The 13,930-nt window shown below is 30.0% G+C and overlaps 2 protein-coding genes across 7 annotated transcripts in view; one reads left to right on the top strand and one right to left on the bottom strand.

Annotated features, from left to right (window-relative positions):
* Nucleotides 1-5,488, bottom strand: part of LOC106683682 (MKRN2 opposite strand protein) — a 13,007-nt gene extending 7,519 nt beyond the window's left edge. For 2 of the 3 annotated variants that reach the window (XM_014425308.3, XM_067051803.1), the window contains exon 1: nt 5,408-5,488. In XM_014425308.3, coding sequence (XP_014280794.2) covers nt 5,408-5,471 — 64 coding nt within the window. In that variant the 5' untranslated portion in view covers nt 5,472-5,488. Of the gene's footprint in view, nt 1-5,353 lie in introns of all 3 variants that reach the window. The other variant, XM_067051802.1, reaches the window with a different exon arrangement.
* The window catches only part of eys (eyes shut), a 43,274-nt gene that overhangs the window by 2,980 nt on the left and 26,364 nt on the right, over nt 1-13,930 (top strand). The window contains exon 1 of one of the 4 annotated variants that reach the window (XM_014425299.3): nt 9,523-9,640. The exons of the other annotated variants lie outside the window; for them this stretch is intronic. The gene's annotated coding sequence lies outside the window, so the exon portion shown is untranslated. Of the gene's footprint in view, nt 1-9,522; nt 9,641-13,930 lie in introns of those variants that run through there. 4 annotated transcript variants of the gene reach the window in all.

The following is a 13,930-nucleotide window of genomic DNA, read 5'->3' as shown; positions in this document are numbered from 1 at the left end:
GAAAATATACATATATATTCTGCTCGTTCAAAGTTCGCGGTAAGGACTTCGTAGAATAGAATCAGTAAACAGTTGAGGTCAAGTCGCCCATAGAATGATAGATGCAGCCGTCCTACATTCATTACTTTCTATTCATGAACTAGGTGAGTCTTGATGTTTCAAAAATAATTTTCAAACTTATTGAGGTTACGAGTATTGATTTCATCCTTTTTTACAATCAAAAATCATAAATAAATAATTAATGTAAAAAAAACAAACAAAAAAAACCGTAGATATTAGATGATTAGAGTGCGAGGTCTGACAAAAACAACAACATGAAAATGGAGTTCTAAAATAAAATTTAGATTGTAAAAAATACATACTACTTATTCTTTACATTTTGATGGGTTACTTGGTGGTGCTAAGCATATTTTCATTAACTTTAACAAGCAATGCAATTAACGGTTCTCGCTTTAAGAAAAAATACAAACTTCCAATTATATTTTTGACTGAACAGATCTAAATCTGTTCTGTCGAAAAATTAATTGAAAAGTTGTAATTTTCCTGAAGGAGAGAAGCTTTAATTCTGTTTTCCTAAAGTTAGTGGGAATGTACTTAGACAACTATAAAGCAACCCATCAATATGTAAAGAATAAGTAGTAAGTATTTTTTACAATCTAAATTTTATTTTAGAACTCCATTCTCATGTTTTTTTTTTGTTTTTTTTATCAGTACACAACTAGCTAATTTTGATAATAATATTAGATAAGGATTGGTTCTAAAAAATATGTCTATTCATTAGAGGTTGGTAATTTTTGGAGTCAACTACCAGGATGACTACTTCGGAACACCCGTAAAACAGGCCAGGATTATACATTTTAAAGAAATTGTTACAAATCGATTGTCATAGGCATAAACAAGGTAATTAATGCAAACAATTAAATCCATCGATTCATCAACAAAGATCGATTTCCCACAAGGTGGGCCTTCTTCCCTGCCTTGTAAACGATGATTTCTCACACATAAGATTATTGGTATAAGTAGGTATATTTTAAACTCAACCGTATTTAATTTTTTTGTCCCTGCTAGAAATAGCACTATTAAGTCCTTAATTCTAATATTATTATTTATATTACCTAGTCATGTAAACAAAGAAATCATCTAATACATTTAGTATATATGTATATATTATCAAGCATTTTGTTAATAATATCTCAATAGAACATCATTCCATTCAACATCTCAATTCAATATCATTCTTCGTTTAAAACTTTTTAAGACTTCTTTATTAATCAGTTTTATTTGACTTAAATAAATTAGAGAATTTTCATTGATCTTTTGCATTTTTTTTGTTTTTTAGTCGTTTGGTGGTACAACCGGATATTTTCAGAAAATATTTAAAGCAAACCCTTGACAATTGTAAAACAAATTATAGACTTTCTATGATTAAAAATTAGTTGAAAGAGCTTGTGGAGTCATTAACGGCCCCCGCGGTATTATGAAGGGTAAAGGTTTTCCACGTTAAATCTAGTCAACTAAAATCATTTGAACTGAATGTTTATGGAAAAAAAAATATGATACGATTTAAGCCTAAAGAATGTGAAAAATTTTATTTCTAAAAAGTTATTTAGGAAAAGAATAAATCAAACGCTAAAAACAAAGAGAACGCTTAATATAGGTGAAGACCATCTTTAGCTAATTGGCTCCCTCGGCCTATGGAGAAAATACTGCTCCGATGTGAGTTTGTTTTACTCCTGCTGTCGTCATATAGAGGTTTAACATTGATTCATAATAACTCCGCCGTGGAAGATTTTTATTCGAAAATGTGTTCCTCACGACTCAGGACGAATCATCACTATCCTTTATGAGGAAAACTCACTTCATTGGCACTCCAGTATAACAAGAGAATTACATTTTTAATTAGAATTATTATATTAGAATTTTATTTTAATTAGAAGGTTTATCTTTTTGCTATTGGTTAGTTTTTGTGAAAAATTTCTTCTTGTAATTTCTGTATTACATAATATTCTTCAAGTGATGTTTCGGGGCTCTTCTCCGATCTTCAGGACTAACTGAAAAATCAATCATCCTATACAATATACATTGCATATTTCACTTATTTTTTTTTTTTTTTAGCACATAATGGCTTTCTTTTATTTTTACCTTTTCAGTTGGACTAGGAAGCCCAAAGCATACACTTTTTATTCATATTAAAATACTTTTTCAAAAATTAATTCTTTCATAATATCGACAACTAGGATATTTTATTTTCACTTTCTCACCGATCTCTTACCCCTCGCTTTAATCTCTTTAACCCATTCGAGACCAATTGCACGCCGTGTGTGCAATGCATAAACGAGCCAAAAATACCAACTGCACACCGTGTGTGCAATGATCTTGAATTGCAATTATCAGTCAGTATGGAAGAAGCAGCCGTTAGAACAAGACTGGTTGAAAAAAAAAATAATTCTAGAAGTGTATAAAAATAAAACTTGATGTTGGTTTATGTTCGATCATGTCTGACCTGTTTCGCCCAAGGGTTATCATTCTGTACAACAAAAGTAAAGGTCATCCTTCTAAGAAAATTCATTATCTTGTATTGCTTCTCAAAAATTTATTTTTAGTTAGTCTTATATTCTTTTATTTTATCTATAATTATATTCTTTTCTTCACTACTGTACCTAAAATAAGGATTTCATGTTACCCAACTATTTTTGGAATGAATTTTGTTCAATTTATTTATGTGTTTTTTTATTTTATTTTATATTCCACACCTGTGGCCTGTTTCATACTGAAAGCCAATAGTATTAGTCCATAAATACAAGCACACTAACTATAAAGTACAAGCACTAATATATTTTGTTTTATGATGGGGACGACTATTAGTGATATTACATGCGTTTAAAACTTATAATATATCCAGCAGAATTGTATAATTCAGTGAAATTGTACCAAATACAAACTAAAAGATTGATAGTATTAGTTTGTACTTTATTATGAAACAGGGCCCTGGTGTGTGTGTAATCCGTCCCTTGTAATAAATCAGTCAGAGGAGCTACCTGCACACACGGCGTGAAATCATTCTATTTGTACAAAAGGGTTAGTTACAAAGCGACAGATTTCTAATGCAAACATGTTTTTAAATATAAAAAATGGCCATAATAAACCAAAAATAAATTTTTGGATTCTGGAGATGGTCTCCAAAAATATGTGTTGTCTGGAATCGGTTAAAGCCACACCTTTTCTACTGTTTTTATGTTATTGACTAGCATCTTAGCTTGTTTAAATAAAACTGAGTATTAGGTTATTCCAACACGAAAATAACAACGAAAAATACAAAAGTAACAGCACTACATATAGAGTATAAAAAAAAAAATCCACAATTTTGATTGTAATAATGTTATGGTTTTGGAAAATGAAAAAATAATAATAAAAAAAGTCAAAGGAAGCTATCTATATAAAAAATACATCAAATTACAAAACTGACACAAAACATTAACATCAATTATGTAGACATAATAAACAAATTGCAGTTAGAATAATCTCCAATTTAAGATCCTGGGAAATAGCATAACAACAGTAATAGAGGGAAGAATTTAAAGAGATATAAGTTAGGTCTAATATTCCAGTGTGATAGTGAAACAAATCCATGTAGTCTACATTATAAAACAATTATTTTATGAAAAAGTATTTTAATATGGATAAAAGAACAACGTAACAACTGAAAAGACAAAAGTAAGAAATAAACTATGATGTATTTTATAAAATTTAAAAAAACAAAACAATATGCTATGTAATTTTATAGGATGGTGAATTTTTCAGGTGATTCATCCTAAAGAGGGGCGAAGAGTCCCTAAATGTATACTTTATCTGTACATATAATATGTTTTGAAGAAGTTTCCTAGTGTGTTAATTAAATTTGTCCATAAATAAGCTAATGTGCATAAGAAAGTTCTAAAAGTCTATAAAGCTATTATCTTGAACAGCCCTGATGAAGCCCTACAAAGTGGGACGAAACTTCGGATAATAAATAGCTGTCAACTATTTTTGTTTTCTTTTTGACTGTAACCCTGTCCATCTTCATTACATTTGAAAATATACGGTCAATTATATATATTGTATGAAACTTTATACAGATGAATTGAGGAGCTTACTTTCAAAAAGGAACGTATTAAATTTAGAAAATGTGAAAAAATTACTTCTAGGCATTGGGGTTATTAATAGGGGTGAGGATACTAGTGAAATCATCATCCGAGTTTTTTAGAAATAATATTAAATAAAATAGGCACCAAAACTAAAATGCTAGGAATATATTTCTTTTCATCCCCAATTTTAGGAAACCCAGCCATATTTATTTTGGATAAGTGCCTTTGGTCACATGGATTTGTTCCCTTAAAAAAAAAATCAAAACAAATATATTACTAGATATGGAACGACAAGATCCAAACAAGGAAGTATCCAGTCATTAAACATTTATTTGACTATATTATTTCTGTCCCGGTCTCATCTTCCTTTATCTACCATTCAAATAGTCAAGTGAGGGAATGACAAGATAAAGTACTCTTGGGGGGCACTCATAAGATCTTTCAGGCAACCTTAAAGCTTGATCGCAAAGCCAATTCAGACCATCAATGCATTCTGCATGCGTTGCTCCGCCATTAGAGAATGTTTTTTGAGATTTGTTTCACAAATTCGCCTCTTTCACACACACATAAAAGGGTTGGACAAATTTTAAATCTGGTGAGAATTCCACAGTGGATGGAGAAAAAAAAAGGATTTATTAAGTTTTGAAAGAAAATAATTGGAGGGTTTGATTCAGTTCATCCACATTAAATTAAAAACGTGAAAAAATATATTATCTTAATTCATAGCAGGGGTGAATTTTTTTATTAAGCTCTTCAATTTTCTTTCTATTTTTAGAGGAAACAACATGGGAACTTTTAAATATAAGTTAACCTTAGTCTAGAGTTAGTCGTGACAAAAACTCATTTTTGGATAGCGCCCAGGGTGTTTGTTGAGAAAGTAACTACGAACGCTCAAACATGATTACTCGTATGGAGAACAGACACTTTATACGGTGAAGATCTGATTCACAGTACTTTAAGTTGATGTCATAATATGCTTCTCCGACAAATAAAAAAAAAAATGAAGTTCATTATGGTGAATAAACCGTACAGTAATAAGAACATATATAAACACAGTATTAAAAAATACTAAATACGTCACTGCTGATTTAAATCATTAACCGATATCTAAAATTCGTAAAAACTATTTGAAATCAAATCTTCAAGGCCAACAGCCCTTAGATCAGCTTAATTCAAGCATATCAGCCATTTCGACTGTTGGCTTAAGACACTAGTATAATTATTTTTACCTGATGTGTGCTCACGTTAAACAGAAATAATGAAAACTAACAGAGGATACGTACATGATGATGCTCTGGATGGGACTGCCAACAACGGCCCGGATGTCCTTCTTTCAGTGAAACCCATTTCCGGCCAGTAGACGATTTCTATGGCCCACGAATCACGTGATCTATTACAACCAATTGCCCACGGGAACCCAAGCAAGCCGTATAAATAGTAATTAAACGCCTCTTTCAAAGTTCACCACACGGTACGATACCTAACCATAACTAACTGTCAAGGTCCTTATTTTGAATAGTCATCTAATATTGAAGGTCATTCTAATTTAGTGTGGTTAAAACTTATTGAATTGGTTAAAAAAATAATTTAAAACCCAAGTATAGATGGATCTTTTCACAATCGACAATATTGATTTACTCACAAGAAGGATATATTGCGAAATTTCTGATCTACAGCAATTAATTTCTCCACCACATCACTACAGTAAACCTCCGAGTACCAATGAAATTGTAAAATTACCGTGTTGTCCCAAACAATGCAGTCAACTGGCAGTGTCGTGCAGTACATTTAGGTTTATTAAAAAAAAAACTCATTTACGTAACATGGATTTATAAATTTTCTTTTTTATATCCAGAAGTAAATAATTTATCTATTGAAAGTTTCCACTTTAATTTTTTTGTTTCTGTACACCTATCAAAAATAGGTTTGATGGTTTTTTCTACCTGGACTAAAAAACATTAACAGTAAATGCCCTTGAAAAGTAAGAACTGAACTATGTCAATAGCGCACGTTAACTTCACTTTATTGAAGAACTTAATAAATGGATTTTCCCTTTTTTTCATTTAATACTTAATATATTGAAAACTACCCACCACACTAAAAATACATGTATATATTAAATACGTCTTAAAGTAGAATAAATTTGAGTCCAAATAGAGTTCCTTATATTCAATAATTTTTGAGATACAGTTTTTCCAATAGCAATATTTTTTAAAATACAATTTCATTTCCTCAAAAATGGAACTAAAAAGTAATCACTTTTTAGATATATACACAAAGTCGAAAATTGAAGTTTTATTTGATAATAAAAAATGTTTTTTTTAATTTTAATTTTATGGATATAGTAATTTTTTTAGTAGATTTTTATGATATTAATAAATTCTTTAGAACTTAGATGAACTTAAATTATTAATAAATTCTTTTTAACATTTTAGACTGAAAACATAAATAAATCAAAACTAGAAAATTTTGACTCAATTTGATTCAATTATAAGCCAAATCTATCATTTTAAATAGGAACATTTCACGAGGGTAAGTAAAAAGATAGAAACTATAATTGGTTAAAGACCATCACGTACTTACAACTCCTCTTGATTGCATTTCTGTCTCTCATTTCCCCTCCCCTCATTCATACACCTCTCTGTTGCCAATTATACAATAGTATTGCCAGTAACCACACCACGCTAGATGCTATTAACTCAGGTTTTGTAGTTTCTGTTTTCGATTTACTTTGATGATAGTCTTATATTTAAAATCATAAATTTCTAACGATTTTGATCTAAAGGGATGACTTGTTATGAAACAAAATTACCGGATTAGGTCTCTTTTTCTTCTTCTATAACTCCTAAATGGAGCATCCTTTTAACCATGGCATAACAAATTTAACACTATTCAATTCCGTGTCGAATCAGTGCCATAACTTATTAATTAGGTTAAATAGAATTTTATAAAATGTAAACCGTCCAAAAATTAAAAACAAAAATGTTTTCAGACTAACGAAAACCGAGGGTTTATATCACAGTGGTGCTAAGTACATTTCCACTAGTTTTACAAAAAATTCAATGAAGGTTCTCTTTTTTAGGAAAATTAATTGAAATCTTTTAATTTTCCTTAAAGGGAAAAACTTTCATCGTATTTTTCGTAAAGTTAGCGGAAATGTACTTAGGACCACTGTGATGTAAGCCATCGATATATGTAGTACTATGTATGAGTCTTAACTTGACGCGAAAACGCATTTGTTACTATTAGTTTGTACCTTAGTTAACTAAATGTTGGCTAGCTGATGCGTAACTCTGGTCTTTAGTCATAAACCATCAACTCTGATTAAATATGGACTTGAGATCAGCTATTAGGGCTGAAGAAAGGACTGGAATAGGTCGTTCACAACCATACACTTGATCGAATAATTAAGTTATGGTACCCATTCGACGCGGAATGCAATGTTCTTTAATTTTTTACATTATAACATTTTCGCTAGGATCCAACATCGTTAAGAGAGTATGTAAAAACACGTGTTGCAAGATTTCTTAAACTCAGCCAATTCATTCAACCATTGTCAACAGGTTTGCGAATTTTTACTGAATCTCAGCATAATAGGATAATACGAAGTAGGCTAAATTATGATTACAAGGTCACGATAGATAGCAGTAAAACTAAATAAAAGAGTTGGCATCCTCTGTTTTAATAAAAAACAGAGGGTTTAAACTGAATATATTACTGGAAATTCAGGTATTTAAATAACAAGAATATATAAAATTCTGAGAATTTTAGAATTTGAATTAGAATTGATTAATTAATTTAGAATTAGAATATATAAAATGACTATATAAAATTCCTAAATAGAAATTCTTAACTGTATATTTTAAGACAATTTATGCAATGTGACAAATAATCATTAGCATATATTTTAAACGATTAGTAATTTTCCCACAAAATTGAAAGGTTCTAATAACTATTCTCTAGATTTATCTGTAGAGTAAGGGCGTGAGGAAGGCGCCTCTTTAGAAACAATCGATTAGCTCCTAGTTGACTACTTCCTTGTTAAAGGCCTCATTTCGTTCAAAACAGCATGATTATTTCAGCTCAGCCATTGTTATTATTTTTTTTTAACTTCCCTAACAATTTATAATAATGCTATTTGATTAGAATTACATTAAATGTTCCTTTTTCAGGAATCTTTCACTCTCTAATGAGCACAACTATTCTTTTCATATTCTTCACTAAAGTTGATCAAGTCAGTACTTAACCATGTGAATGGTTCAATGTACTTTGATGGACACTAAAATTTTTTAAATATTTTGATGAAACACATACACTTCCGTGCGGTATCCTTTTAGCGCCTAAAAATTAAATTCATTTGGTCTTCTTCGTATATTCATTTACATAACATTTTGTAAGGTTATTATTTATTAGGTGTGACGTTCTCAAGTATATCAAATAGGAAAGAAAGCATTTGCGGCTTCAGGAATTTCCTGAAAGGAGAGGAGGAGGTCATCTCCATGCACCTAATCAGAAATTTCCATCCAAAAAAATTAGTTCAAATAAATTATATCTTGATATAGAATTTATTTTTCAATTAAGGAAACAATCATAAAGGTGACTATTGTATTTACATGTAATAAAAAGAAGTGTTAAAGAAAAAAAATTATTTTTGTTTTAAATTTCCGGGGAGGACACGATCTTCAGGTTGTTGGTAAAAGAAAGGGTTATAATGTTTTTTATCTACGATCTGTATTTTTTAAATTAAATTTATCTCTCACAAATCGTAAATGTATATGTATAGTGCATTATTGGTTAATCTGAGTTATTCCTCTGATCATGGGCCTATTCATTATAGTGAGAAATTCGTGATTCATTCTGTGGATCCATCACGAGAAAAAACTCACACTTTTAAAGGAACAGACTGGAATGAACAGGCTGTAGTTAAAGGGCCCGTTGGGCTCGGGACTTGGGTCATGCTATCTATAGAGCCTCCAATTTCTGCGAAATTTTTATAAATTTTTGTTTCTCTTCAATGTTGAATACAATAATAGGTTTAGCCAGTGTGTTGTTTATTTCTGTCGATAACCGGAAATTCTTAAGATGGTAAATTCTCTAATCCGTAGGACCCACTTGCTTAAATTAACCCAGTAGCTTAATCCTACTTGGTTGAAAACGGCTCTGGGTATGGATCAGGTATAACGTTTTATCTGGAGCATACTAGAATATAAAATCATCATGAGCTGGGTCAAAGAATAATAAAAATCATGTAGCAGTAATTACTGGCATGTTATCAAACTAGATTACTACAAAATTTCCATGATAGTTATAAAAAAAAAAATCATCAATGCGTTTTGTTGTACCAACTAGTTCTAGATAAGACTTTGTAAAGAGTGGGGATGATGGCGTTTCAGGTCACGCAATGAAGGCGACTGATGAAAAGGGCTTTTATAGTTGCTTTGATTGAATCCCAAGAAATGTAATCAGCGTTGGAACTACTATAAACGGGCGGAGGTATATCAAAGGTTCAATCAAAGGTAAATTTCGACACAATAGTTTTGAGTTTCAATGGGGTTTGGTAGAGAGACGTACTCATATATAGGCAAAGATCTTTTAACTCCTGAATCCGTAACGCTTATTATATTAACATTAATACTAATGTTAATTTTGAGTCAAGTTTTGAACATTTCATTTAATCTATTTTCTATCTGGTCATTATGTTCAATATCTCCTGTCGAGTTACCAACAACTAGGTGAGATTCCAGTAAGATCGTCCTTCAAGTTAAATTCATCTATAGGACATTACCTTCACGGAACTCTGATTGTCCAGTCATTAAAAGATTTTGTTGCAAAAAGTTAAGGGAATGTTGTCGTGTTTTATCTCACATACCATTATACTTAATAAACTGAGATTGAGTACAAATATGCAAAGCCGATAACAATACAATATTATGGTATCTTTTTTATTTGTTTTTTTACATAAATGTACAAACAAGGATACTAAGGGAGGTTATCCTATAGTTTATTAACCTATTCTAACCAGAGTAGGAGGGTCAAGTTTTCATTCCGTGGGGCCACCAAGAAAAAAAAGTCAACCCGCCAAGAACGTAGTCAAGAGGTTGCTAAGGTATAATATAAGATGTAATATTATAGTAAAACAGAACAGATGGTCAGATAGTTCAACTATGTGTAGTGAATTTGCCTAATTTCAAAAGTTAGTGGGACTCTTTCTTAATATCTACCAAATGATCCCATAGGGAAGTTTTAAATCAGTAGACCAATAGATTATAGATCAGTTTCCAACTCATAGAAGTACCAAGTGCTGCACACCTCTATTCCCGAATTGAGAAAAGGGAATAATAATTAAGGAATAATATTTGACAATTAGGAAACTTAAAATTGCATTTGAGTAACTTTTATCATACATTTACCTGCTTAAACTTTTCAGTTAGTATCCAAATATCAGGAAAAATAATTAATAAAATAGTTCTGTCAATAAATCCTCAGAATGTGTTAGTAGAGACTACTAAGGTCCGCTCCTTTTAGTCTTTATACTATTATATTACTCCATTTTAAAGCCAGATAAAAAATATTTAGATCCATTTTAAAATTAAAATAAAAAATCCTACACCAAAATATTTTTATCATCTCTCCCCCCCCAAAAAATTAAGAAATTATATTATAACCAAATTAATACTAGATCATAATCAATCAATAATAATATATTGCCAATAAAACAATCATCTAAAGGTAAAAAAAAACAAAACAATTATACCTAAACAAAATTCATCAAGGAATGTTTTAAGGATAAAGATGCCAATATTAATAAAAATTAGAAATGGTACTAAACAAACCAGAAAAGAACAAAAAAAAATTCTTTCAAAATCTAAAGGTGTAAAAACCTCAAAAAAATTAGATTATTTTACTATGTTTCAAATTTCAAAAACATAAAAAAAAATATATAAATAAATAAATTCTACCGCCTTTGCACACCCAAATATAACGAGCATTCCAGGGTAAATTTGTACTAAAATTTATAGATAGAACTATAAATTATAAAACTGACACTAAAACCTAAACACCCATAATGATGATATGATCATCATCATCTGCACAAGTACAACCAGGTACGGGACTTCCACACATCAAGACAAACATTCTTCTTAAAATGTTTCTCTTAAACATTATTAAACTATCAGCGAAGATATAGTCAATTTAATGAAAATAAATTAACAACTTTCAGAAATAACTATAAAGAAATTGGGGTACAAAAATATTTATAAGAAATAATCAAAGATAAATTAAAAAAGGACCTGTTCATATCTCCAAAACTTTCTATTAATAAAATTCTAATAAACTGCATTAATTAACTTACCTTCCTACATCCTAATATATAATAATGCATCCTCAAGTTTTGTGTAGAGTGGTAGGCTCGTGTTGAAGTTATCTCTTTTTTTTTTTTGTGATTTTTGAAGAAGGGAGGGGCAAATTTCTATTTTTCCGTTGTTCGTCGTGAAAGAATTCGTTTTTCAAGTTTCCTCGAGGTGAAAATAACGAATAAATTTTTTTTTCCTTTTCAAGATTACAACAGTTCAACAAAGACGACTAAGGCGAAATGCAATTGGTTAAGTTCGAGCAGTCTCGGCTTTTCCTGATCAAATCGGGCATTTCTATTTCTGCTTAATTTAGTCATAAAGTTCTTTAATAATTTTGCATTTGTCTTTTGTTTAGTATTGCTAACAATGAGAACTCTTTATTTTTTTTCAAATAAACCAAATTAAAGGTACTTGAGAGGAAGAATTTTTGAAAGTACAAGCCCTTCAGACCATTTCAATGAGAATAAGACCTTGCTGATATTGAAGACTATTTAATTTCACATTCACATGCCGAGTTTAATCGAAATCTTTAGAGCCGTTTTTTGAGACAAGCGAAAAAATGTGAAAGATTTATTCTATAAAGTGGCACTTCCGGTCGGTTGCTGTCACATCTCGGGTATATATTAAGTATGTAATTTCATTTTCGAATGACTTTCCGTTTTTGAGCTAGGCTGTTCACACACACATTCACTAAAAAGTAGTTTATCCTTTAATAAGGGCGTAGGCAGAGGGGAGCAGGGAGGAACCGCGGCTCCTCCCTAGATTTTTGGACCCTTGAAAAAAAAAAAAAGAAAGTAATGAACCTATTTGATACACGGTTCTTTCTGGGAACATGCTGTAATAATGGTGGCGTCCAAAAAATTATCAGAGATAAGAAGTGGCTTTTATTTTCAGTGTCCGAGTCATTGGTTAAACCTTGTTGTTAACAATTTAAATTTAGTCGTTTTATTTTCAATAATTTATTGTGATTATAGTTTATAAAAATTTAAAAAGTAATTTAATTTAATTAAAAAAGTAATGATTGAATTTTATAAAATACAAATAAAATAGTGGTGGTATTTCTTGGAATATGGAATAGATATCTTTCTTTTACCCAACTTTTTTTTTTTCGTACCCTCCATTGAAAATAAAATAATGAATAAATAAGTACAAAAAGATGTCAGTTGAAGTGCTGCCTTCTTCTACCCAAGGGTATTTTAAGGGCTATATCAAGTAGACACTGTATGTAGGAGAGTCAATGGCGCAGAGTTGCGCATTGATACTATGTTGAGCGGGGAGGGTCCGCTTTGCTGGTTTTTACCCAATTCTTTTTTGTCAAAACTCCTTTATTCAAATTAATACAAATATAAACATATATACATTATATACAATTTTTGAATTTTGTCCTTTTACTGGAGCAGTGCTCCATTCTAAGGAATGGCTGAATACAAGAAAAATAAATTGGAAATAAAATGAATTTTAAAATATGTGAGGTGCTAGGGACTTGCAAGTATATGTATGTATGTATGCATGCATGCGCGTGGGTGTGTGCATGCGTTGTGGTTAATGGACTGAGGCTATAGGTAATAAGATGGTAATAAGATTAATTACCTGGTTCAAAATTAAAATAAAATTTGACAAAGCTCAACTAATAAGTAAACTGAGGCTAAAAGAAAACAGCAATATTTTTTTATTTATTTCGAATTATAATTTTCTATTATTAAAAATTAGATGTTTTATAATTTGGAGAAGTGAGAATTTCCAATTGTTTGTCAAATGAGTAGCCCAACCATAGGCATTTATCATCCTATTTCGGAAAATTATAAACCAAGTTATTAAAAATTTAAAATAAAAATAATAATTATAAATTGATTTAATAATTACATATTTATATTTAAAAATAATTAGGTTTAGAGATAGTAAATTATCTTTAAAAAAAAAAGAAATGTTTATAGAACAAAAATAAAATAAAATACAGTATTTTGTAGTTCTTCCTTTCTTACAATTTTTACTTTGATTGATAATACAATTTTAATGAATGATATGAAATATTTTTTTATAATATCTGGTGTCTCATGGGAATTGAACTAATATTTTTGAAGATATTTCACAAAATAAGAGACAGTTTTGATAATCTTATACTTTTTGTAAAAAATAGTCAATTTTCAAAGAGTAATTTTCATATGGTAGAAAGTTATGGTGTCATAAATAGCTCATTTTGGTTTCATATTGTTGCAAAATGTATGGACTTTGAAGAAGAAGAATAGAAGCAATTCTGTCAGGTGCATAGTTTTGGGATTACTAAGTGTTCAAAATATTGTTCTGGATCCTCCAATAGCAAAATTTATTTGTTAAAAAAATTTGATCAGTGTAATCCAGGTAATGAGTTTAATTTATCCTTCAATCCATGAGAAAAAATACTTTTTAATATACATATATATATATATGTGTGTGTGTGTATATATATATATA

This window comes from Halyomorpha halys, unplaced genomic scaffold (assembly GCF_000696795.3).
Source record: "Halyomorpha halys isolate HHAL.00 unplaced genomic scaffold, Hhal_1.1 Scaffold505.1, whole genome shotgun sequence".
In the NCBI taxonomy this organism is placed as follows: domain Eukaryota; kingdom Metazoa; phylum Arthropoda; class Insecta; order Hemiptera; family Pentatomidae; genus Halyomorpha; species Halyomorpha halys.
Note: the sequence above shows the minus strand (reverse complement) of the source record. Positions and strands in the feature narration are given on the sequence as shown.